Here is a 22,787-nt window from a genome sequence, read left to right on the forward strand (position 1 = left end):
AATGAGTTGCCACAGCAAGTTCCTTTATGTGCTGTACTTTCTTGCTCTTTACATTCGCCAGTCCATCTTTGTGTGTGTATGTGTGTGTCAGAGTAGCTGAATGTGGGCTGCAGGCCTCATTAGTCGCGGTAGTGGCCTTCCTTTAACAAGCTTCTCATCAATACTGCACAGTTTGTGTTTGTGTGTGTGTCTCCATGCACATGTTGACGTGCGCGTGTTCAGGCGTTTTTAGTTCCCCCCTCCCTCTGCTTTGAATTATTCATCACCCAAAGGCCTGTGTGTGCTTGTATCACTTACCTGTCCGGATGCTTATACATGTGTGTGTGCATCTGTGAATGTACATGCACCTGCGTGCGCATGCTCGTTACTCGACTCCCCACTGCGCTCTTGGTGTGTCAGCCAGCTCAATCACCTTCTTCTTTCATGCCTGTTGTTTCCTCTGTCCCTTAATTTCTGCAATGCTGTGAGCTGTGTGTGTGTGTTTGCATGTGTCCGGTCGGGGAGTGTGTGCACAGCCTGATGTGCTTGGGTTTGTGAAGACCCTGGCTGGGAGAGTATGGATGGAGGGGCCTGGTTACCCCTCAGGATTCGCTGTCTGCCTCGCTGGCACCACACAGGCTCCTACCAGCTCTACCCAGGTGAGGAGTCACCCTGGTGCAGGAGTGGGTTTTTGTCATCTTCAAGAAATTTACAATTTTACAGACAGGCTGACATATTTCCAGTTGAAGGCTTTTGATGCTCAATATCTTTTTAATCTCTCTGAGATCCTCGCAAGGAGTAAATTGCAGGGAATTAAGGGATTCAGAGTCACAAGATGCAACTGGTTTGTTACAGGAGTTCTTACGTAACTAACAACTGCTGGGATGGAAGCAGATGAGTTATGAGCTTATCTGTTAATGTGGTTGTACAGTTTGAATACAGACATTGCTGGTCTATGTGGTGTACTATTCAGATTGGTGTGGTTTATCACTTTTCTAATTTACCTTTGCTGTGCTGCTGCTCGTCTCCGTCTCTGTTATAGGACACCAATGAACTGAACGTTGGCTTTAAAAAGCTACAGTGTTAGGAGTGAGGAATTAATACTCTTTGGAGGAGGTTTGAATTGAAGTCTGAGAAAGTAATTATCTTCTCTCTCCTGTCTCGTGTTGTGGTCCAAGTTTGCCGTCGAGAGAGAACTCTCAGGCTTGTCAAGGACCTTCCCAAGATGGCTGATTACCTCTGACACAGAATTAGGAAATGGGCGCATTTCCCAATTCTGTCTCAGAGGTAATCAGTAAATGCTCATATAGTTGTATAGTTTTTGTCTGATAGTTGATGTCTAATGTGCTGAGTTTCTTTTTAGTATATAGTAGAACCTCAGTTAACCTCAGGAATTAAGGTATTTTGGATAGCTGAAATTTTTGATAATTGAAATATACATAAAATGCACCAATTCTTTTGGCAAAAAATCTGTCTAATTACATATAGTATTAACTTGTTTCCAAACATGTTTGTCACACAAATAGCCTTTAAAGAATGTAACAAATATATATGCCTAGCAATACATTTACAGTTCTCTGCAACAATTTTGGACAATATCAACATCAAAGAAATCATTTATCATGGTACGGCACACAAAGGCACGCATTCAGGAGCAAACCAGAGAATGAATAATAGATTAATTTACCGTAAAACGATACTGTAACAACAACAAAATTAAATCAGTTGGCTACTGTCATGTAGAGTATTAGAGAGAATTTCGAAGCTCATAGTGGGAGGATAAAAGAAAGGAAATGGCCATGCGGTTGACTGGTCATGCCATAAAATCAAGATTCTACTGTTAAGTAGAGAGGCAGTTAGATTTGATTTTTTTATTGTACTTAATGTTGTTTCTCTGTTTTATTCAGGTGATACTTGAGATAACAAATTTCAGCACATGCTGCCTACACATACTGGTGGTATTTGGCTTTGTGAATCATTAGCACCTACCACCATTTATTTAAATGGGGGTCATAATACCATCTCCCGACTGTATTTTAAAGATTCTGATTTTCCTACTCAGTAACACTCAAGTTCTTCTCATCAGTTGGAAGAAAGTATTTTGCATAAAAAAACACAATTTGTTCTTTCAGGTATGGTGATTTTGAGCCTGCCAAACTAATGTAGGCGGAAACAGTCAGTGAGCATATGGTGCATTGACGCTTAATTTCTTAAAAATGAGGACATCGTTTTAAAAATGAACTGTATTTCTTTTGATACCTCAGTAGCTTTAATATGAAGTTCATCAGGAATCACATTTGTACATAAATTACTTGAATAACCTAGCATTAAAAGACCACCCCAGTGATTGTGAATGTTTGGCCCATTTACTAAAATATATCCGTATTTTACATTACAAAAAACATTTTCCAAATCATGCACAGTACTACAGATAAACAAAATCTCTCAATTTTTAAATATGATTTTTTGTTTGAAGGCTGGCATTACTGTTGAAACATCTATCTTATAATGTTCTGCTTCTTAGTCTAACAAAGTCAAAGTCAGTGCCTTTCATAAACCACAGAACTTTATGATGGAATACTGGTGTGAAGAAAGTTTGAAGTCTCTGAAATTTCATTTTCATATTGTAGTGGAATGAGTTGAGACCAATGGCTGAACGAAAGGAAGAAAATATCATATTGGAGTTATGAAATACGTCTGCTTGCATTGGAAAAGTATTAGCAGAAATGTAAAGTTTATACGTTCACTGGTATGGTCCCTTAAACTAAAGGCATCATTTTAAAAGGAAGATGGCTGCTAGGATGCTTTTTTGGTAACTGTATTTCTCACCTCTGTTAAAAATTTCTCAGACACCAGCCTAACAGTGCCGTTCGCCTGTGTTATATTTTATCACTTTTGAGCAGCCCTGTGGCAGTTTATCAGACTCAAAGCTCATTCTGGTTCTGGGCTTTGCTTGTGTATCTCTCTGCTTTGCTGTCTTTTCATCTTGCAGTCACAGTTTTGTAATTTTGTGTGTGTGTGATTCCCTCTGAGCAGAGCTTAACAGCGTGGAGCTGCAGGGCTGCGGCAGTGACAACAGTCTGAACAGTAACGCCAGCCTGCCCAGTGTCCAGAGCCACCGGCGCCACACCGAGAGGAGAGTGGCCAGCTGGGCCGTCTGCTTCGAGAGGCTGCTGCAGGACCCCGTGGGAGTCCGCTACTTCTCGGTACTGTGATAGGATAGCACATGGCTGGTATTGCACTAGCAATGTACAGGGAATTGTTGACAATTGTTAACTGTTCCAGATATTGTCCATCACAATAGTTCCTAAGCTTGTCTTCATCCATTCAATAGTAGCTGTAACAGCTGTGCAGATTTATCTTTGGCTGTCCTCTCCACACATTTCCAACATTGTTTGATTCAGTAATCCGGCTGCCTTCAAATGATAGAAGGCATTTCTACTGGATTGAGTTCCATGTTAAATGCATTTACTTAATTAAATTGCCCAAATTACCAAAAGTTTTAGTTCCACGTGAGTCAAGTTACGCACTACAATAGTCCAATGAGCTTCTTTCTGAATTCTGAATAATATACTTATCTATTTATGATCCATTAAATCTTTTGGTGTTTTCAAAACAACACTATTCAGTGAACTAAAACCACAATGCTCATTTTGTTTTTTATGATCAAACACTATTTGTTTTCCACTCCTCCTCCATTATACTGTATGCACCATCAGTGTGTTTTGAATCATTTTCTTCTTTTTTTACTACTTTCCTTATCTGATTTCTGATATTTGCTAAATTGTCTTAATTTTTGTATTGTATTGGTAACTTCAGTTTTACATCAGTAAAAGCCATTACATATACATATACATAAAGAAAATCCACAGTCTAGCACAGATTTGCCAAGGGTTTTATTTATTTTATTTGCAGAGTTTGACCTGACCTGTTCTATCTACTATCTATTTATTGCTTGTGTGGTCTTGTTTATTTTGTATGTCTGCCCCAGAGAACACTATGCTTCCTCTTTCCCCTATCTGTTTGTCTGCTGGCTGTGGCTGGTACATTCAGGCCAGGACATTTCATCCTAGTGTGATATATTAGCTTTTCTGATTTTTTTTTTTTTCTTTTTTCTCCTTTTTTTTTGGTCTGGCCTGTAACTCTGTGTCGCAGGAGTTTCTAAAGAAAGAGTTCAGCGAGGAGAATATCCTGTTCTGGCAGGCCTGTGAGTTCTTCAGTCATGTCCCCGAGAATGACAAGAAGCAGGTAACGCGCACAGACACTAACACACTGTTTAATCACTTTTACATATCCCTACATCATACCCTCTTGCGCGGCAGAAGGAAATTATTAGGTGTTAGGATGTGAACCATACAAAATGACATCCGCTTCCTTTTTGCCCCTTGTTTTCCCCCCCTCCTCCTCTTCTCACTCTTTTCTGTCTTCTTTCTGTAATTTACACACTGAAACATGCATCTCCATCTCAATTTCACTCAATTATCTGTCACTCTTACTGTCCCTCCCGCCTTCTCCAGCTCTCTCAGCGGGCCAGGGAGATCTACAACAGCTTCCTGTCCAGTAAGGCCACAACACCGGTCAACATTGATAGCCAGGCCCAGCTCGCTGACGACATCCTCAACGCCCCTCGGCCTGACATGTTCAAGGAGCAGCAACTGCAGGTAGCATAGTGCCAAACACACATTCATGTACTCATATTTGCCAATATTATTATTTGTCTGTCACTTAGAAAATTACAAATTGGATTGACTGTGAATGTATAGAGGCTACAACCAATGTTTTTCACTACAGGGGCAACTACAGCTGAGCCTCTCTTCTGTTGCTGTTACTGTAATCACTGGCTGTCCCCTTAGTTGACTGAGGCAGGAGGCCCGTGAGAAATATAATGATTCTGAAATGTCCCTGTGATTCTGACCATTTCCCCAATGAAGTGACCCAAACATGTTGCGATATTTAATGAGTAAACGGAGGCCCTGTCTTAGATGACACACAAAGCAACCACTAACACAACAGAACTGTAATTTGCCTTTTTTAGCCTACAATCACGGTATCATGACTGAATAGGGATCAGGATCCATGACCGGATCCGAGTTGGAACAGGGTCACAATTTCCTGAGACTGGGTCTCACTGGACTACCGTTTTATTAACACTGCTGTCAGCTCCTCGTTATCGTTAGTGGAGATTGAGTTACATTATGATTTGTTCTTAGTGTATTCAGTGAAAATGGATATTGAAAGAAGGCTAATTATTATGTTATCATGATGTGTCCATTCATTCATTCATTCATTTCCTAATCATTTGAATAGTGCTTTTTATGCCAGTAACCACTAAAAGATGCAATTTTGTGATGTTTCCTGCACCCAATGATGACAATAGAAAATAATTTGATTGAGAAAATACAGTTTTTGTTTCTTAACCCTTTAAAACTAAAAGCATTTTTAAATCAAAAGAAAATATAAAAAGCTTATTTTTCGGGTCAACAGTTGGAGTGAAAGTGAATGATTTTTACTTTAATCTTTCACTTGTACCAGTTTAATAGATGTGGTCCCTGTTCTCTGGCTTAACCTCCAACATCCTCAGGTCAAATAAAAAGAGGATTTTCCTACAGGGATAAATAAAGTGGCATTTTTTTTATTACTTAAAAAAAAACTCCATCTAAACAGAGCACAGTTGAAAATGGATTATTTTATCTATTACATGGCATGTTACAGCACTGGATTCTCATAGAGTATAAGGTTTAGTATTCATCTTCATTAGCTGTCTTAGCGTCATGGAAGTGAATGACCCCTTAGATCTGCGTGTTGTTGGGGGGGGTGATGAAAAGCTCCATTGATTTCAACAGTCAAGCTTAGATGTTCAAACTCTGATAAGAGTCACAAGGCAAGAAGGGTATTCTCACCATCGCCCTCTATATTTTTACAAATCAAACATACACACAGAGGCTTTCACATCAAAGCCTGAGACAAGTTTTTCCAGTGTACCCCAGGGCTTGTCAGGATCTCGTGGTGCCATTAGCATCACACGCTGCACACACATACAAACACTCACACTCTTATTTCTTCTTACTTCTCTCCTCTCTTACTCATCATTTCTCTGTATTACTTAATCAATTTCACTTTTCTTTCATGCACTTGGAAAAAAAATCCACTCTGTTGTTTCTTCTTTCACCTTGCCTTCCTTCTGCCCTGATCCGGTCCCCTTCCTTTATTTGTTCCTTCCTTCCGTCATCTTTGCATGTCCTTCCTTTCCACTGACCGTTCTGTACTTCCTTTCCCGCATTGTAGATCTTCAACCTGATGAAGTTTGACAGCTACACACGGTTCCTCAAGTCTCTGCTGTACCAGGAATGTATGCTGGCTGAAGTGGAGGGCCGGCCTCTACCAGACCCCTACCACATCCCCAGCAGCCCCACCTCCAAACACAGCACCACTGGCTCCGACCGCTCCAACCTCTCCACACCCAAGAAGGTAACACAGACATGTTCTTCCTCTGTGCTGTTTCCTGTCAAAAGTGTCACAGTTTTGGTGTCAGGATGTATCACGTAAAAGAGAACATAATTATTAAATATAGGAACAGCTGATACTGCTCTTTGTCTAAGTTTTATGTCTACTTTAAAACAAACTATCAGAATGACAGTTCTCTATGATTTGCAATAGGATAAGAATCATAAAATAGCTAAGTTTTTAATGTTTTGACATATATACACCATAAATTTGTAACTATTTGGTGAGCTGAAATGGTCATCCTCAGTGTCACTATTTAGTAAATGAGATGACAAGGGCTTGCATGTGTCCTTGGTTCTGTTTCTCCGTGCACATCTGTGTCTGCACTCATTCACTCGTTTTGTTTATATCTCTTAGGAGGACAAGAAGAGCAAGTCAGGCCGCTCTTTGAACGAGGACAGCAGGGATGATTCAGGGGACAGGAAGAAGGGCATGTTCTTCTCCTGGTCCCGCAACAGAAGCTTTGGCAAAGGCCCCAAGAAACGAGACTTGGCTGACTTCAACTACAGTCAGTAGTAGCAGTAGATCTGCTGTGTCTTGATCATTGTTCTACTAAAGAGTTTATTTCAAAAACAAGATAACTTAAAAACTTAAAAATAATAACTTAAACTTTTTAACAAATACAAAATTGTTAGCTTGATGGAACAGTGATGTGCAAGCCCCGTAAGACCTGTATTGAACTGACTAAATTGGGGGCCAGCTGTTTAAATGCATAGGAGAGCATGTGATCTGCTGTTTATATGTTTATAGCTAGTGATTAGAATGATCTAATTTTTTACTTGTGCAGTTAGCTCTCCATCTTTTTATATTTCACTGCATATCCAACTGCACTTAGCCTACTTTGTGCATGACCACCTCCTTCACATTAGGGGACTAATGACCAATATACAATTAGGTCCATAAGTATTTGGACAGTGACACAATATGCATAATTTTGCCCTTGTATACCACCGCTGTGGATTTGAAATGGAGTAATCATGACATGACTGAAGTGCAGACTTTCAGCTTTAATTTAAGGGGTTGAACAAAAAATGCCATGCCTGTTATTACATGACAAATTAAGAAAATAAAAGGTCTGGCGTTCATTCCAAGTGTTTACATTTGCATTTGGTAGCTGTTTATCAGAACCTTCAGCAATTGATCCAAAGAGGTGTCTATGCAGGTGAAGGAGGCCATCATTAGGCTCCAAAACAAAAGACATATAGCAACAACTTTAGGAGTAGCCAAATCAAATAGGGATGCACCGAACCGATAATAGCATCGGATATCATTACACTTTGCAAAAAAACAACAACAACTAAAAAGCCTGCCCGATTCAGGAGCAGGGTTCTTTGGACAAAGCAGAGCTCATCATCTGTCCAGCATGGAGGAGGCAGTGTTATGGCGTGGGCATGTTTGGCTGCCAGTGGAACTGGCTCACTGGTGTTTATTGATGATGTGACTGCTGATGGCAGTAGCAGGATGAATTCTGATGTTTATACAGCTATGCTATCTGCTCAGATTCAGCCAAATGCCACAAAACTGATAGGACTGCGCTCCACCGTGCAGATGGACAATGATCCAAAACAAACTGCGAAAGCAACCCAAGAGTTACTGAAAGCAAAGAAGTGAAATATTCTTCAATGGCCAAGTCAGTCCCCAGACCTCAACCCAGCTGAGCTGCTTTTCACCTGCTGAAGACCAAACTGGAGGCAGAAAGACCCACAAACAAGCAACAACTGAGGGCAGCAGCAGTAAAGGCTTGGCAGAGCCAAGAATTTGGAATTTGGTTATTTTGTCCATGGGCTCTAAACTTCAGGCAGTCATTGACTGCAAAGGATTTTCCTCCAAATATTGACTATAATCCTCATAATTATAGTTATGTATGTTTTATATAGTTTGCCCAATTACTTTTGAGCCTCTGAAAATGGGTTGACAATGTATAAAACTGGCTGTAATTCAAAAACGGTTAATTCCATGTTTTTGTTCAACCCCTTAAATTAAAGCTGAAAGTCTGCACTTCAATCACGTCTTGATTACTCCATTTCAAATCCACTGTGGTGGTGTACAAGGGCAAAATTATAAATATTTTTTCACTGTCCAAATACTTATGGACCTAATTGTACATGGTCATTATTTTGTTCAGTTTGTTCAAAACTGGGTTATAGGTCGCGTTTAATTTTGGCCTATAACCCATATGAATGAGAAACCTCAATAGAGTGTTTGTAAGGCTTACATGTGGACACATGAGTCCATGATCATTAATCACAGATCTAACAACCAAAACGACACGAAACACTACTATAGAGTGATACTACGACTTTTATGAATTTTTCAGTACATACTGAACAAAAGCATGAGGGTATTTATTTATTGACCAATTTTTTTTTCCATGGTGGACATCCAGTATTTTGGAATGAGCCCCCTCCAGTTGGCAGAGCTTGTCCTCTGGGTTATTTCACTACCACGCATGACTAACACGTGTTGTGTTTGCTAGATTTCTCAGGCAGCAATGGCCGCCGCGAATCCCAGGGTTCTCTGTCTTCTGGAGCCAGTCTGGAGCTCGGGACCTCGGGGTCGGGGAAGAACGAGGTCAGTCTGGAAAATACATCACCAGATATTTGTACTATACATTACAATGGGCACTCATGTCACACAAAGTGTCACAGGAGTAATTCATACTTGCTCCAACTTCCTCATTGGACATAAATTATGTAAAATTGTACTGAACATAAACAGTAGCATAATAATAATTTGTATAACTGCATTAAAAATGAGATTGTTCTTTTTTGTTTTCCCATCCTCCTCACCTTCTTCTGTCCTCTCTCTCTGTTGTCTCTCGGTTTTCTCCCTCCAGGGTGATGTGTCCCGCAGCTCAGTCTCAGTGTCAGCGGACCGCGGCGGTAGCTGTGTCCCCCTGAGGCAGTGTAACATAAGCCTGCCGGATGGCTCGTGCTGCTCGGTGCCACTGAGGGCTGGGGTGTCCATCAGGGACCTGCTCCTGGGCCTCTGTGAGAAACTCTGTATCAACCTGGCAGCCGTAGACCTCTTCCTTGTCGGAGGGGAGAAGGTACAATAGAAAACAGATGCAAGTGATGGAAACTTAGAGTAGATGGTTTCCTCCAGAAAAAAAAAATGCTGGTAGCAACTGTGTGATGCAGGCCAAATGGGAGATTTATGAAAGTAGGATGACAGATATATGTCTTCTACTGGTTCCTATCTGTCATTGTGCCAAATACTCACAGGAAATTTGAAATATAACCCAATTCAAGGTTCTACTTCAGACACGGATGAAGCCAGCCTACCGAAGCCCTGTTAGTTATATTAGATGCTATTTTATTCTGATTCCTCAGAAACCTCACATGCTGGCCTGTGTGAAAGCTTAAATTTGGATATTTCTCGTTATGCTACATTCATTCAGGAGGAGTGTGCTTGCTTACACACATTCAGAGCAAACACACGCACCACGAACTGAGTGGCCACTCACATGAGAGTGACTGTTACTGTGTCGTCCTCACATCTCTTGTTTCACATAATTCTGCAGTGGTGCGCATGCATGACGTGTTTGTGCATGCATGTGTGCTCAGTGGAATCAAATACCTTACTGCTGCAGGGATTGGATAACTGTCTCTATCTCCCTCCCTCCCTCTCCCTCTCTCTCTCTCTCTCTCTCACTGTCAGCCTTTGGTTTTGGACCAGGACTGTATGACGCTGTGCTCTCGGGACCTCAGACTAGAGAAGCGCACTCTCTTCAGGTACAGTAATACGCAGCCGTAATCAGTTTCATCCTCTGGCTTTTGTGAAATATTCCCAATATCAAAATAAGAGTTGCTACCAAGTTTATGAGAACTGATACCAGGAATAAAACCTCGAGTAACTGTGAGTCTTAGAGCCTCAATTGCCACCAACCCTGCGGCTACAACGATCTCCATGGGAAATGTTTAACAGGGCTCCCACGCATCCTGGAAAACCTGGAAGCTTATAGGCAAGTTTTCCCATCATGGGAAATGGTCATGGAAACAGGTCAGTTTTCCAGTCATGGAAGACACCTGGAAAATTTCAAATCTGATAAACTGGCTGGGAAACATTAGTGAGATCCTGGAAAATTATAAAGTTGGCCTGAGATGACATATTCAGATTCACATTTTTAGCCGCTGATGCCCCATTTCAGTGCCTGCTCACAGCCAGCTGTGGTGTTTTGGTCCCATGTGTATGGAAGTCCAAAAACATCTAAAACATGCAAAACCGACACTTTTATCACTTTTATTAACTTTTGTCATCTTTGCATGTAAAACCATGTTGTCAACACATTTGCACATTGTTAGCATGTTGCGAATGTGTTAACTTTTTTCTTACACAAAAATGTGTAATTTGAGATAGCACTGTGAATTTGTCCATTTTTAAGCATCCTAAGGTGATCTGTGAGCAGCAGCTAGCACATATGTATGTGTATGTGTGACTGTAAAGTTAGATGTGGTTGATCCAGCATCCTTTTGCTGGTGCCGTCTTGTTTGAAGTTTTTATAGCCAAACTTAATTATGAAGGGTACAGCAGCTGTTGCAGGTGTGTCGGTCTCCATAGCGTTACCGTCATCTGAGGTACTGGTGTGTGAGGAGCGCACCCAAGGCGTAATAGGTTGCCATGGTTACTATGAAAAAAGGAGGGAATGACATCAAGCTCATCAGACGTTTACACCAAAAAAAGAAAACAAAGATTGTTCACAAGTCCCAAAACTCCAGTCCAAGACGAATCTGAAGTGTTTTGAGCACAAATCCAAGTCAAGTCTGAAGTCTCTGTGTGTGCGACTTAAGTGCGACTCGAGTCCAAGTCGCAAACTCGAGTCCCCATCTCTGCTATGTAGTTATGTACATTTGTATATAGATCATTGAATATGTTTTTAAGAAATCCTGGAAAATGATTTCATTTAAAGAATAGGAACCCTGGTTTAAAGTATTTTCTGTTCCCTCCTCCTTTAGACTGGACTTGGTTCCGATTAACCGTTCGGTGGGCCTGAAAGCAAAACCCACCAAGCCGGTGACTGAGGTCCTTCGGCCTGTGGTGGCCAAGTATGGCCTGCACCTCTCAGACCTGGTGGCACGCATCGTAAGTCACCCCTCGGCCTGGCTGCCAGTATCTGTTCAGAGGGAAAAACAGACAGATGGGCCAACGTAGGAAAGGAAGTCTTTCTAATTTGTGTGTGTGTGTGTTTGTGTGCGCGTGATGCAGAGCGGAGAGTCAGAGCCACTAGATCTCGGTCTTCCTATATCCAACCTGGACGGGCTCAGAGTGGTATTAGATGTAGCAGACCATACTCCTGGAAAAGGTAAGGAACACACATACACAAAGTTCTTTGAATAGCATCATTTGATAACAATGAACTGTTGTGCATCATTAATAAAATACTGAAGACAGCACTAAATCCTATTACTGTCCTGTTGGTGCCTTTTTAGGCTGTGTTCACATGCAGCATTATTTTTCTCAGCTGTCACTGTCTTTATTTACATGCAATCCTATGGGAAGCGGCTGTTAAACACTCAGGAAATGGCCACTCTAGTTACATTTTTCAGAGAAAAAAGGCTAGTGAGAGTAACCTCTCTTTTTTATTGCCCAACCAGTCACAGCAAGATTGGATACAGAGCTCTGTTATTGTTACAGTCTGTCAACAATGCCACCTTTTTAAAATTATTATCATCATAATTGTTATTATTATTATCCTCAAGAACGCTCTTGGCAGAACTTTTCTCCCTCAGAAAAAGACGGTGGCAGTGAAGAAAAAAATCCCCTAGTATGATTTTTGGTATCACTATATGTGTCGTTCTCTCTTTTCGTTTGCTTCATTTAACAGACAAACAGAAAGTCCCTCCTTCTAAGAGCCATGCCCCACCCTCTACAAGCAGAAACCAATCAGCACCAGTAAGATGTCCTCCCACTTCCTCCTTCCCCTTTTCTTCTCGCTCTGGAATGTTCCATAACCCACTGAATGTCTCTACTTCCTGGATGATGATACCACGCTACTAAGTGTCTTTCTCACTGTCCTCAATCACCCATGTCTGTTTGCAATGTGTTCAACATGTGCGCAGGTGTATGATGTGTGTGTTTTGGGAAGGGTTTGTGCTGTTTGTAACTGCATTTGTGTGCATTGCTGGGTGGCCGAGAGCCTCGGCACAGGTTTTTAGCGTCCTGTTATCCTGGTCTGCCTGTGGCTGGAATGCTGCAACAATTTTCCTTTCTGGTTCTCTGGTTCTTCTTCTTCCATTATGAGCCGTCACCTCACAGGGATTACAAGCCATGCGGAGCCTTCACCGGGTCTCACGACTGCCCACAGCTTTCTTTCTTTGTCTGGACCCCCAAAAGGGACTGGGTGGTGGTGGCACTTTGGAATGCTGTGGAAGGTTTCTTTGTTATCCGTGGAGTTTCTGTCATTTATTGACATCTTAGTTGGTTTTAGAAGAATTTGCCTTAAAACGGGCTGTTTCCCGCTTTGAGGGCTGTAGTGTGGCTAGATGTAGTGGAGAAGTGGTCTCTGGTGTTGTGTGGTGTCTGTCCCTGTTAGCCTACTTGTCGGTGATGCTGAGTGCACTGTTGCTGTCACTCTTCAGTGTTGGACAGTGTTATTGTCTGAGTGGAATACTTTACATGTCTTTTAATTATAATTCATCAAACAAGAAGCATTATTGATGATCTCCCTCAGTTATTTTTAGTAAATGTCAATGATGATCAGTTACGTCGAGCCAACAAATTCCCCCCTTTGTCTCCATCATTACTTGTTCCCATCGAATGATGCTCTATACCCCCCTTCATCACAAATTACTCTTTTTTTTTATAGTTTGTCCCCCTCTCCACCATCAATAATACTAGTCCTTAGGGCTGTGAACCTTTTGTTTAATATCAGGTCAGCTTGATTCATGCTGCATTAGCTGGCAATTTGTTTTAAGGGCAATTGTTTTTTTTTTTTTATTTTCTTTTACAGATCAATACAATTGGATTTGAGTTTGCAAACCACAATTAGAGTCAGCAATTTGATTCAAAAGCCAAATTTTTATATCCATTAATTAACAAGCACTGTATTGTAAGACCATCTTTTTTCTTCTGAAATATGAAAAAAAGACAACAAAATTTCTTTAACCTCACATATTCTATAAAAAACATAACTGACATTTTTTTTTAAAGAATCCTGAATGATTTAATTCAAAACATTTAATACTGATTCAGGCCCAAATCAGAGTGGATCTAATTTATAATTGATGCATCAATGCAATGAATAAACACCCCTACAGGGTCCTTTTTTGTTTTTCACCTTTTTCTACAAATTGACCCCTCCCTCCCTATCATTACTTGTCCCCATACACACGCCATGACCCTTGACCGTCAGGGCTCTAATGCCCCACTTCGCTCTCCTTGTGGCCCCCAGGGAGAGGACAGGCCGTCAGGGAAAGCCAGCTCAGCCCATCCCCATGGGGAGAACGGCAAGGCTGGGTCCAGCCCTGACACAGGCAGCCAGCCTTTACCCAACCACTCTGTCTCTCTCCATAAGGCTCCGGAAAAGAGAAAGCAGAAAAAGATTAATATAGACGAAGCCGAAGGTAAAGAACAACCATCTCCCTCTCTCTCTGTGATCTCTTGTTCCTGTAGCTCTGTAGCTGTGCTGCTGTGGTCACACTAATCCTTTTGCCTGTCTGCAGTTTTGCAGAAGCTGCACCAGTGCTTTCAGAGCTAGCTACCTGTAGCACAGTCACCTCCTCTCACACTGTTTGTAGCTTTGACTTGTCTAACTGATTAATTCTTCTGCATGCTCTCTGAAGTAGAATCAGTGTATTCTGTCGTTTGCCAATACTGCAAAAAATCTTTGAAGTCATTTCGTCTCAACTTCAGTCATACAAGGTAAAAAAAAAAATCTTCCAGTGGGATTATCTCATCCCTTTGGAAAATTTTTAACCTGTTAGATGTATGGACACTTGTTTCCAGAATTTTCTTGAATCAGCTGTCATTTTCTTGCCTTGTTTCAACATATTTACACTTGTTCCCTGAAAAAGTCCTGAAACAAGTGTAACTGCATTGGAAACATGGAATTATCTCATCCCGGGGCAGATTGATTTTTTTTTTTTACTTGTTTTAAGAAAAACAAGCTTTTAACACTGAATCTAAGACCAAATGACTTATTAAAATCAAGATTTTTTGTAGTGAATATGTTGTGTTGGGGTATTATTCACTGTGTATTGTGCGTGTGTGTGTTTGCGTGTGTGTGCATTTGCGTGCGTGCCTGCAGAGTTCTTCGACCTCATATCCAAAGCTCAGAGCAACCGAGCAGACGACCAGCGAGGTCTGCTAAACAAGAGCGACCTGCAGCTCCCAGAATTCCTGCGTCTGTTGCCGGTGGCAACCAACCAGGCTGTTCCCTCTCCCTACGACCCCGAGCCCACTTGCTCCACGCCTACCTCCCGCAACCCCAACAACGGCAGCTTCCCTAGTAGCGGTCGCCGGGGCAACAAGGAGAACAACAACAACGACCGAGGAGGGAGCTACTGCCATGCGCTCACCGCGAGCCACCAGACGCAGAGCTTAGACTCTTCGCTGGGCTGCGGGGGAGGAGGGGGCAGGAAAGTCAGGCCACCTCCCCCGTTCCCTGGCGCCCTCTCCCCCATCTACCCATCCCAGGATTCTGTCAAGGGAGATTCGGTCCAGATGCTGGAAGAGGACACCCTGCCTGATCTGACTCTGGTGGGAGAGGGAGACATTAACAGCCCCAGCCTCACCTACCTAACTCCCTCATCCCTGCCGTCCAAACCCCAACCCCAACAGCAAGCACAGGACAGTTGGCCCAGCTCAGGTACTTCCCCCATGTGAACTTTTCCACCTTTGATCTTCTGAACTTTCACCTCCTTCCTTCACATGGCTGCGAGTGGGACTGGAAACCCGCTAAACTGATCTAGATTCACTTTGCCCTTTATTCAGGTCAAACATTGAGAACGTACGAACGGTCTTTGCATCCATGTGGCTACCACCAGAATACATCCTCCTCTCCTCCCTTCATTTAAAGTAAATCGCTTTCTGCAGGCTACATGAAGTTGATAAATTTGAATCCCAAACAGGCTCTATTATCAAACAATAAAATAACTGATGTAAATAATGGAGCAAAGACATTTTGAAATGTAACATAATTGTGTTTCAAGCTGTGTTTTCCTGTAGGAATCTGTGTCAGTTTGGTGAAATAGTGGATATAGTGAGTTGAGATTAAACTCTGTGGTGTATGCACTAATTTATCCTCTGTACAATTAATAGCTGGAATTGTAGTTAACAGATGACAACACATTTAACGTGGCTGATAGATCAAATACAGGCCAACCATATCGTTCCTCTTAATGTTTGGTCATGTAGCTGTTATGACATGAAGAGAGGAGAAAAGGATGCATTTAAATGAAGCTTGAACAGAATTTGTGTGTGCTTCTCCTCCCTGGAGTTTTCCTGTGTGGTCTGTATCTGTGTGAAGTGTTTGAGTGGACTTGCTGTGGACTTCCCTGGAAACTTGAGCTCAAGCATAAGCTCAGGATGAGACCGACAATTGGCGATGACCCAGTGCCAAACTTCCTCCTCCATCCTTAGTGTACAGACTCTAACAATGCACTTTAGCCCATTACAAAAAAGACTTTGCCCATAAACCTTGCTTTTTGTCTTTTTCGTTTTTCTTTTCTTTTTAATTTGTGTTATACTTGGAACTAAAGCCTGTTCACGCCACAGGAGGTTGAGTCATCAGAGATTCGGACAAGAAATGAATCGCTGATACTCGTGAACAATCACTAACTATACCAAATCTGACATGGTATGGAATCGTATCTTGGGTAGAACTCAAAGCTACATTAGCGCACTTTTAAAATGGACCCTGCTTAGGGAAGGAAGTGTTATTTTAAACTTGTTGCATGTTTTTTTCCCTCCAAGTTGGAGCACACTGCAGCGCTGACACCGGGCTTGACCCCACACATACAGTCAGAGGCTTGCATCAACTCACTCACAAACACACACACACTCAGCTGCTCTCCAATCACCTGAGGACAGTACACTCTGTGTTTCCACTGTTCCCTCACCGCAGGCGTTTCTCGTGTCAGTCATTCAAACAGAATACAGTGTGTGCACAGACATGCAATCTTTATCTGTCCACACAACCCAGAAAATTACTGCAGACTGCAAATCTGTATTTCTCCATCTTTCAGCTCCCTCATCTCATTCCCTTTTTGTCTATCCTCCACTTTGCGTAGCGAACAGCAGCATTTGTCCAATTTCTTTCTTCTCAAAGAGTACCCATGACTCCACATCCATCATTTTTCAGTCTCTTTTACACTGCAACGCTGTTACTCACGTTCACGATGACACTCCTCTCCAGCAATTCAACAATGTTTTTAACTGCCTGTCCTTGCAACGTCTCGACCAGAAGAATCAGACTAACAAGTCAAAATGTGTCATTGTTTAAAAGTTTTTACTCTTATTTTATCGTGTAATATATTCTCAAGACATTAATTTATCCCACATCCTTTTGAAATCCTTCAGTGTATCGATGAAAAGTATTAATTTGTATATAGTCAAGATTTTGAAAGCATACCATATTACTATAGTCATTGTTGAATTGCAAAGCAGCCATGGTGTTTCTTCAGTTGTGCCACCAATAGAAATGAGTTCTGTTCTGTTCTGTTCTCTCCCATTAGGATTGCCTGTACTGTTTGTAAATAGATCTAATAAATGTTCTAGAGGTTGAAATCACTCTGTAGAGTCTTGTGTGAACACTCTCCTTTCTTTTTCATCTTAGACTTTTGTCTGTCCCTTTCTTGTCCTCCACCTTTCTCATGCAGATGCCTTGTGTTCCTTCTCAGCATAGACATCCAAAATAGGCTTGGGCCGATATCGTAGTATCAAATATCTTGATAATATCTTGACAGTTGGAGACCATAGGACCGTCGCCAGGCCAAAGCAGAATGACTGCTGACTTGTTTTGACGGCATTATTCTGAAAAGTGTTGGAAGATTCAGTTTAAGATTTCTCTCACTGCAGGTCTTGAGCGACAACAAATAATGATTGAACAACTTTGCAGTTATTTTTGCAGCATTTGCACTAGGGGGGCTCTTTGGATTAATATTGATTTTTGTTTCAGATTTATTTAACTTCTGTGTGATTAAGAAAACTTTGCAAACAGATGCATAGGGTAATATTATTACCATGTGTAGGCAATGACAATTTTGATTAATGTGCCATTCATGTGCATAAAACATTTAATTTAGCTGCTTTTGGGAGAACAATTTATAATTATGTACTAAAAACTCACTTGTTGGGTTGTTACTGTGTCGGGTTGATGCAGTGTCAATTTTATGAGACAATATCATGATATGAAATGTTGGATATTGCCCAAGCCTCATACAGAACTAGGATTAATGTGTATTTCACCTTAATAAATAGATCCTGATTATAAATGTCCATGCACACATAAACAGCATGGTCTTAATTTTACCACAGAAATAAGACACATAAGGCACCTACCTTATCCAATCCTGACACATTTTGCTATATCTCACATATATTCAAGTTTCTAACTCATAAATTAAAAAAAAAAAAATAGAAACCTCAGTTGAATATGAATATTACAACATAAACACACACTGAGCAGGCTGCTAGCAGCAATCATACTCAGTGTGACCTGAATGGCAAAATCAATAGTACATGAGCAATTCTGCTTGAACTACTTGATCAATAGCAGCCACAAAGATTAAATGGATTCCTGCTTTTATTCAGTTATTTATTTATTTTACCAGTCTGTCCTCCTCACTCTACTTGTACAACCTCACCTCTCTGTCTTACTTGATATTCCTCTCATTCTACGCTCACCATTACCTCTTTCTCTTTTCATTTTCTCAGCTCATCGTGTGTGTGTCTGTGTTTGTGTGTGTGTGTGTGTGTGTGTGTGTGTGTGTGTGTGTATGTGGGTCTGCAGGATAGGGCTTTTGTTTCGGGGTACAAAGGGTTTCGGGGGACTGGGCTATTAGCTATGCATGGGCTCCCCTCGGCTCAACGCCTTGTTAGGCAAGCTTTGTCATGCTGGGCTCTTTGGTAGCCCACAAACAAAACCAGGTTCTGTTTCCTCCTCATGCTCGCACACACACACACACACACACACACACACACATATACACAGAGCTGAGCTGTTGGTGGTGCTTCTATACCCATTATTCATTTCTGCTGCTGCATCTCTGTGCATCTTTGCATCACAAGATCTTTTCAGTAAGGCCTGTCATAAGAATTATTCATCACTGTTGTTTCTCATCTATGTGTTTCCCCCGGGAATGGCATGTGACAGCAGCAACAGCTTATTGTATACAGCCAGTTTGTATCCAGGGGGTGCAACAACAGAGAACAGTTTTTTTTATATAGCTGTATTTTTATGTAACTAATACTTTATCTCATATACATTATCTATATAAATTCTCTCTCTCCCTCTCTCATTCTCTCCCTCCCTTCCTCACTCCCTCACACAAACACACACAAATATGTGCATGTCTTTTTGCACAAGTGTGATGTATTAGTCCATGGGATTTTTCAAGTGTTTACCAGAAGATACAATCTGGGACAAAGCTGGGAAAACAGGACAAGGCATGAAAAGCAAGGGAACACTTATCACAGCCTTATATTAGGAAAGATTTAGCTTTCATATTTGAAATTTGAGAAATGAGCATTTCAGCACCAATCAATCAAAGAGAATAGGATGAACATAAAATCCACACAGACAAATATAAAAGGGTGAAAATCGTAGAAGAATCACTCATATATTGAGGACACAAAATGGGCACTTGGGGCAGCGTGGGCAGAAACTTTTTGGGCATTTCTGAGGAGCTACAGAAACCAGTGAGTTTGCTCATTACTGTTGCTTTAATTACATGGGAACACCTTATTCACAGAAGATGTTATATGAAAAGAGTTTTGGCTCTGGGTTTGAATCCACTGCCTCTCACTGGGACCATTGCCCAGCTACATTTCCCCCCAAAATAATTGCCTCGTGAATCACCACCATTTAGCGTCTCATCTCAAATGGCACCATCTGCTGGCTAGGGAAGGAAACGTGATGGATGAAATGATCAGTAGGAAAATGGAGAGACAGGATCAGGGGAAAGAAGAGAGGAGGAGAGGAAAGAAATCATATCTCACATCTGAGCCAGGCCAAAGTGTGCCGCACTGTGTTAACACCCACCACAACTGTGGAATTTTTTCTCCCTTTTCGTCACAAAACAATGGCATGAGAACAGTAAAGGTTTAGATTGTCTCAACAGAGAGGACGAGTATGTTTTATGATCTTTCTTTCACCCTATGTCCATCTGTCTCTTGCTGTCCTTTCTTCATATTGTCATAATCCTGTTTTATTCTCCATCATCACTTCATGATTGTCCCTCTGATACAGTTCATGGTGTTAATGGTGATGCTACGTTTTGCATCATAATTTCCATTTTCCCTGAGATGCTGTTAAAATGATGACAATGTGATTTTTGCAAACATGTTTTCTTATGTCTGGAGAGTTTGATTTGTAGGCCGGGGCATCTCTATAGCACTATGATATTTTTTTTATATATATAATGCTATCTTGTCATACAATTTACCTTTATCCAAAAACTGCAGCTCCTGCGATTTGGATAATGTTCTGATGAATTGTTCACCCCTACTCTGAATGTTCGTCTTTTCTCCCACCAACATCTTTCTCCTCTCTCTCTCTCCACCAGTAGATGGCAGCCTATATTAAGAGGGGGCACAGTCTCCTTTCCTTCCCCCCATGCAGACAGATAGACAGACACACACACACATACACACAGACTCGCATACAAGCACAAAGCACTTTCCAATCCTCTTTCCCATGATGTCATACCCAGCAGCCAGCATGGGAATATCTGTCATATCCACTTAGTTTGGTGCTGCCTCCCAGCTGTGTGTTTGTGTGTGTGTGTGTGTCAGTGCCAGTGCCAGTGTGTGAGTTGTTGCTGTATCCATGGTATTGGAACAGTTGGCTGCAGGCTGGTCATGGCTGTCAAAAGTGTGATATATGACTGAATGTGACAGAATGTGGAGAAGCATTCTTAATTTTTCACACTTTCTTATTCACATATAAACGCAAACATGCCAAGACACGTGGATATTGTCTAGTTAGAATTTGGGTTAATACTGTGGTTTTTTCCCCCTCATTACTAGCAAATCAACAACATTTTACTTGTGTTGTGTGTGTGTGTGTGTGTGTGTGTGTGTGTGTGTGTGTGTGTGTGTGTGAATACCTCCTACAAGCATCCCAGTTTGTGCTGCAGTGTGGATTGTTTGCAGTGCCAGTGCATGTCCCCTCATCCGTCGTCTTTTTAAAGCAGCATCTTCCTCCATAGGAAAAGACAGAGACAGGAGAAGATGGAGGGAGAGAGGAGGAAGTTTCAGATTGCCCAACAGAAAAACACAATCCTCCAACGCCATGCCTCCTGCTCCTCCTCCTCCTCTTCCTCCCCCCCGGCCTTTTCCTCGCTCACGCCGCAAATCCAAGTCACCTTCGTCCCGCTCAAACCGTACCACACCAAACGAAGCCTTGGATTTGGACAAAATCGGAGTCACGTGCGACCCAGAGGATGCCAGGAAAACCTGTGGAGGATCCAGAGGTTGCCGGGCCTCCCAGGACTCAGAGCTGGGCAGGAGGTGGGGGGGTGTGGCTGTGGAGCTGCGTTGCCGTGGCGGCAGGATGAGATCGGCGGTGTACCAGACGTCAGAGCTTCCCACCATGGTCACGGTCAAGGGGCAGGTGGAGCAGGGCGAGGGTCAGGGCAAAGGTCAGATTGACCGCAGTAAATTTAAGGCAACTTTTGTTTGAGAAGCCCAGTTTATAATCTTCAACACTTCCTGTCTGAGCAGGAGACGTCTTAGCTGCCCTGCTGACCACCTGCTCAAATGGAGAAGCTCAAACTGGCTTAGGGTTTCAGGTTAGGACTGTCCAATACCGACGTTAAAGGACCTTCACTGGTCTGTGGAAGACAGACAGGCTTTGTCACAGATACTTGACTAAAATGACTTGAGTCTGATTCCTGCTCAGAACCAACACACACACACACACACACACACACTTTACGGATGTCTGTCAACTGTCTTCATGACTGTCTTGCAGGAGAATCCCACTAGCTCTCTAACTACTTTGACTAGGGCTGGGTGATATGAACAAAATCAGGCATCACAACATGTTTGACCAAATACCTCCATATTGATGTTGGGACAATTACTGGTGCTTTCATCAGATTTTTGAAAAACAATTATTAATTACTATTACTACTATTACTAATGTGGATACGATGACCAAGCATGTAGAGGCAAAGACCAGGACAGCTACAACAGTCTGATAAGTTGAGAAACCTGTGCTGCAATGCAGCCTTTAAAAGCAGGAAAACACAACACTTATGCCATATCATATTATGATAATCAAAATCCCAGCTGATATCTAGTCTCATGTCACAATAACATTGATACATCACCCAGGACTAAATTTGACATAACTTTGTAACTATATTAGTTACAGGTAAAGCTAATATGTGACAAGATCTGAAGCCAAGATGTGTGAGAAAGACAAATAGGACTCTTGTCAAATTCTAAACCTTCTTATCTGCCCTCTGAAACACGTATTTCTTTGTTTTTCCCGTGTACTTTTAACCAAAACACATTACAAATGACTTGCTTCAGTTCTGAATAATGTGGTTAGGCCTACGTTTGTTGCACAGTCATTTGATTTCTCATTAATATTATAAACTACATTAATATATAATAAACAATTTTCTTGAATAGAAATCTTGTACATTCATTTATTTATTGCGGAGGATTTGAAAGCAATTTGTTCATTTTAGATGTCTTGCCTCCGGCGAGCATTTGAAGGCAGCGGAGATTAAATTGAATTTCCTCGGATCAAGAGAGCTGAGGCTCCACCGATCAGAGGTGAGCCGACGTGAATCCCTGTCTAAGACCTGACTGCGTGCCAATTTACTGAGATAAGTGAAAGGCACGCCTGTTATACAAGTTTAATTGAATTTGGCCCATTGCAAACAATCAGCGCTTGACGCTGACGGACAACTGTACTAACTTGGCGGGGCCTGCGGGGCCGGGCTGGGCTGCTGCCCCGCCTCGGCGGCCTGCATGTCGGTGTGAGGGAGTTCAGTGAAAGGGGCCTGCCGGCGGGCCAGGCTATTTTGAAAGTGACCCCCTCTCCAGGGATTGGGGGGGGGGGGGGGGGGGGGGGGCGGTGCAGAAGTGAATGCGCAACACACACACACACACAGCTGCTCGGAACCATG

General features: G+C 42.0%; 1 protein-coding gene across 2 annotated transcripts in view; it reads left to right on the plus strand.

The window, feature by feature from the left end:
* The window catches only part of rgs12b (regulator of G protein signaling 12b), a 60,274-nt gene extending 43,063 nt beyond the window's left edge, over nucleotides 1–17,211 (plus strand). Inside the window, exons 7-19 of one of the 2 annotated variants that reach the window (XM_030060578.1) lie at nucleotides 3,016–3,185; nucleotides 4,135–4,227; nucleotides 4,497–4,640; nucleotides 6,265–6,447; nucleotides 6,841–6,991; nucleotides 8,960–9,054; nucleotides 9,320–9,532; nucleotides 10,144–10,217; nucleotides 11,439–11,565; nucleotides 11,689–11,785; nucleotides 12,308–12,375; nucleotides 13,874–14,045; nucleotides 14,729–17,211. In XM_030060578.1, coding sequence (XP_029916438.1) covers nucleotides 3,016–3,185; nucleotides 4,135–4,227; nucleotides 4,497–4,640; nucleotides 6,265–6,447; nucleotides 6,841–6,991; nucleotides 8,960–9,054; nucleotides 9,320–9,532; nucleotides 10,144–10,217; nucleotides 11,439–11,565; nucleotides 11,689–11,785; nucleotides 12,308–12,375; nucleotides 13,874–14,045; nucleotides 14,729–15,306 — 2,165 coding nt within the window. In that variant the 3' untranslated portion in view covers nucleotides 15,307–17,211. The remainder of the gene's footprint in view (nucleotides 1–3,015; nucleotides 3,186–4,134; nucleotides 4,228–4,496; nucleotides 4,641–6,264; nucleotides 6,448–6,840; nucleotides 6,992–8,959; nucleotides 9,055–9,319; nucleotides 9,533–10,143; nucleotides 10,218–11,438; nucleotides 11,566–11,688; nucleotides 11,786–12,307; nucleotides 12,376–13,873; nucleotides 14,046–14,728) is intronic. The other variant, XM_030060587.1, reaches the window with a different exon arrangement.
* The last annotated feature ends 5,576 nt before the right edge of the window (nucleotides 17,212–22,787 follow it).

This window comes from Myripristis murdjan, chromosome 1 (assembly GCF_902150065.1).
Source record: "Myripristis murdjan chromosome 1, fMyrMur1.1, whole genome shotgun sequence".
Taxonomy (NCBI): Eukaryota; Metazoa; Chordata; class Actinopteri; order Holocentriformes; family Holocentridae; genus Myripristis; species Myripristis murdjan.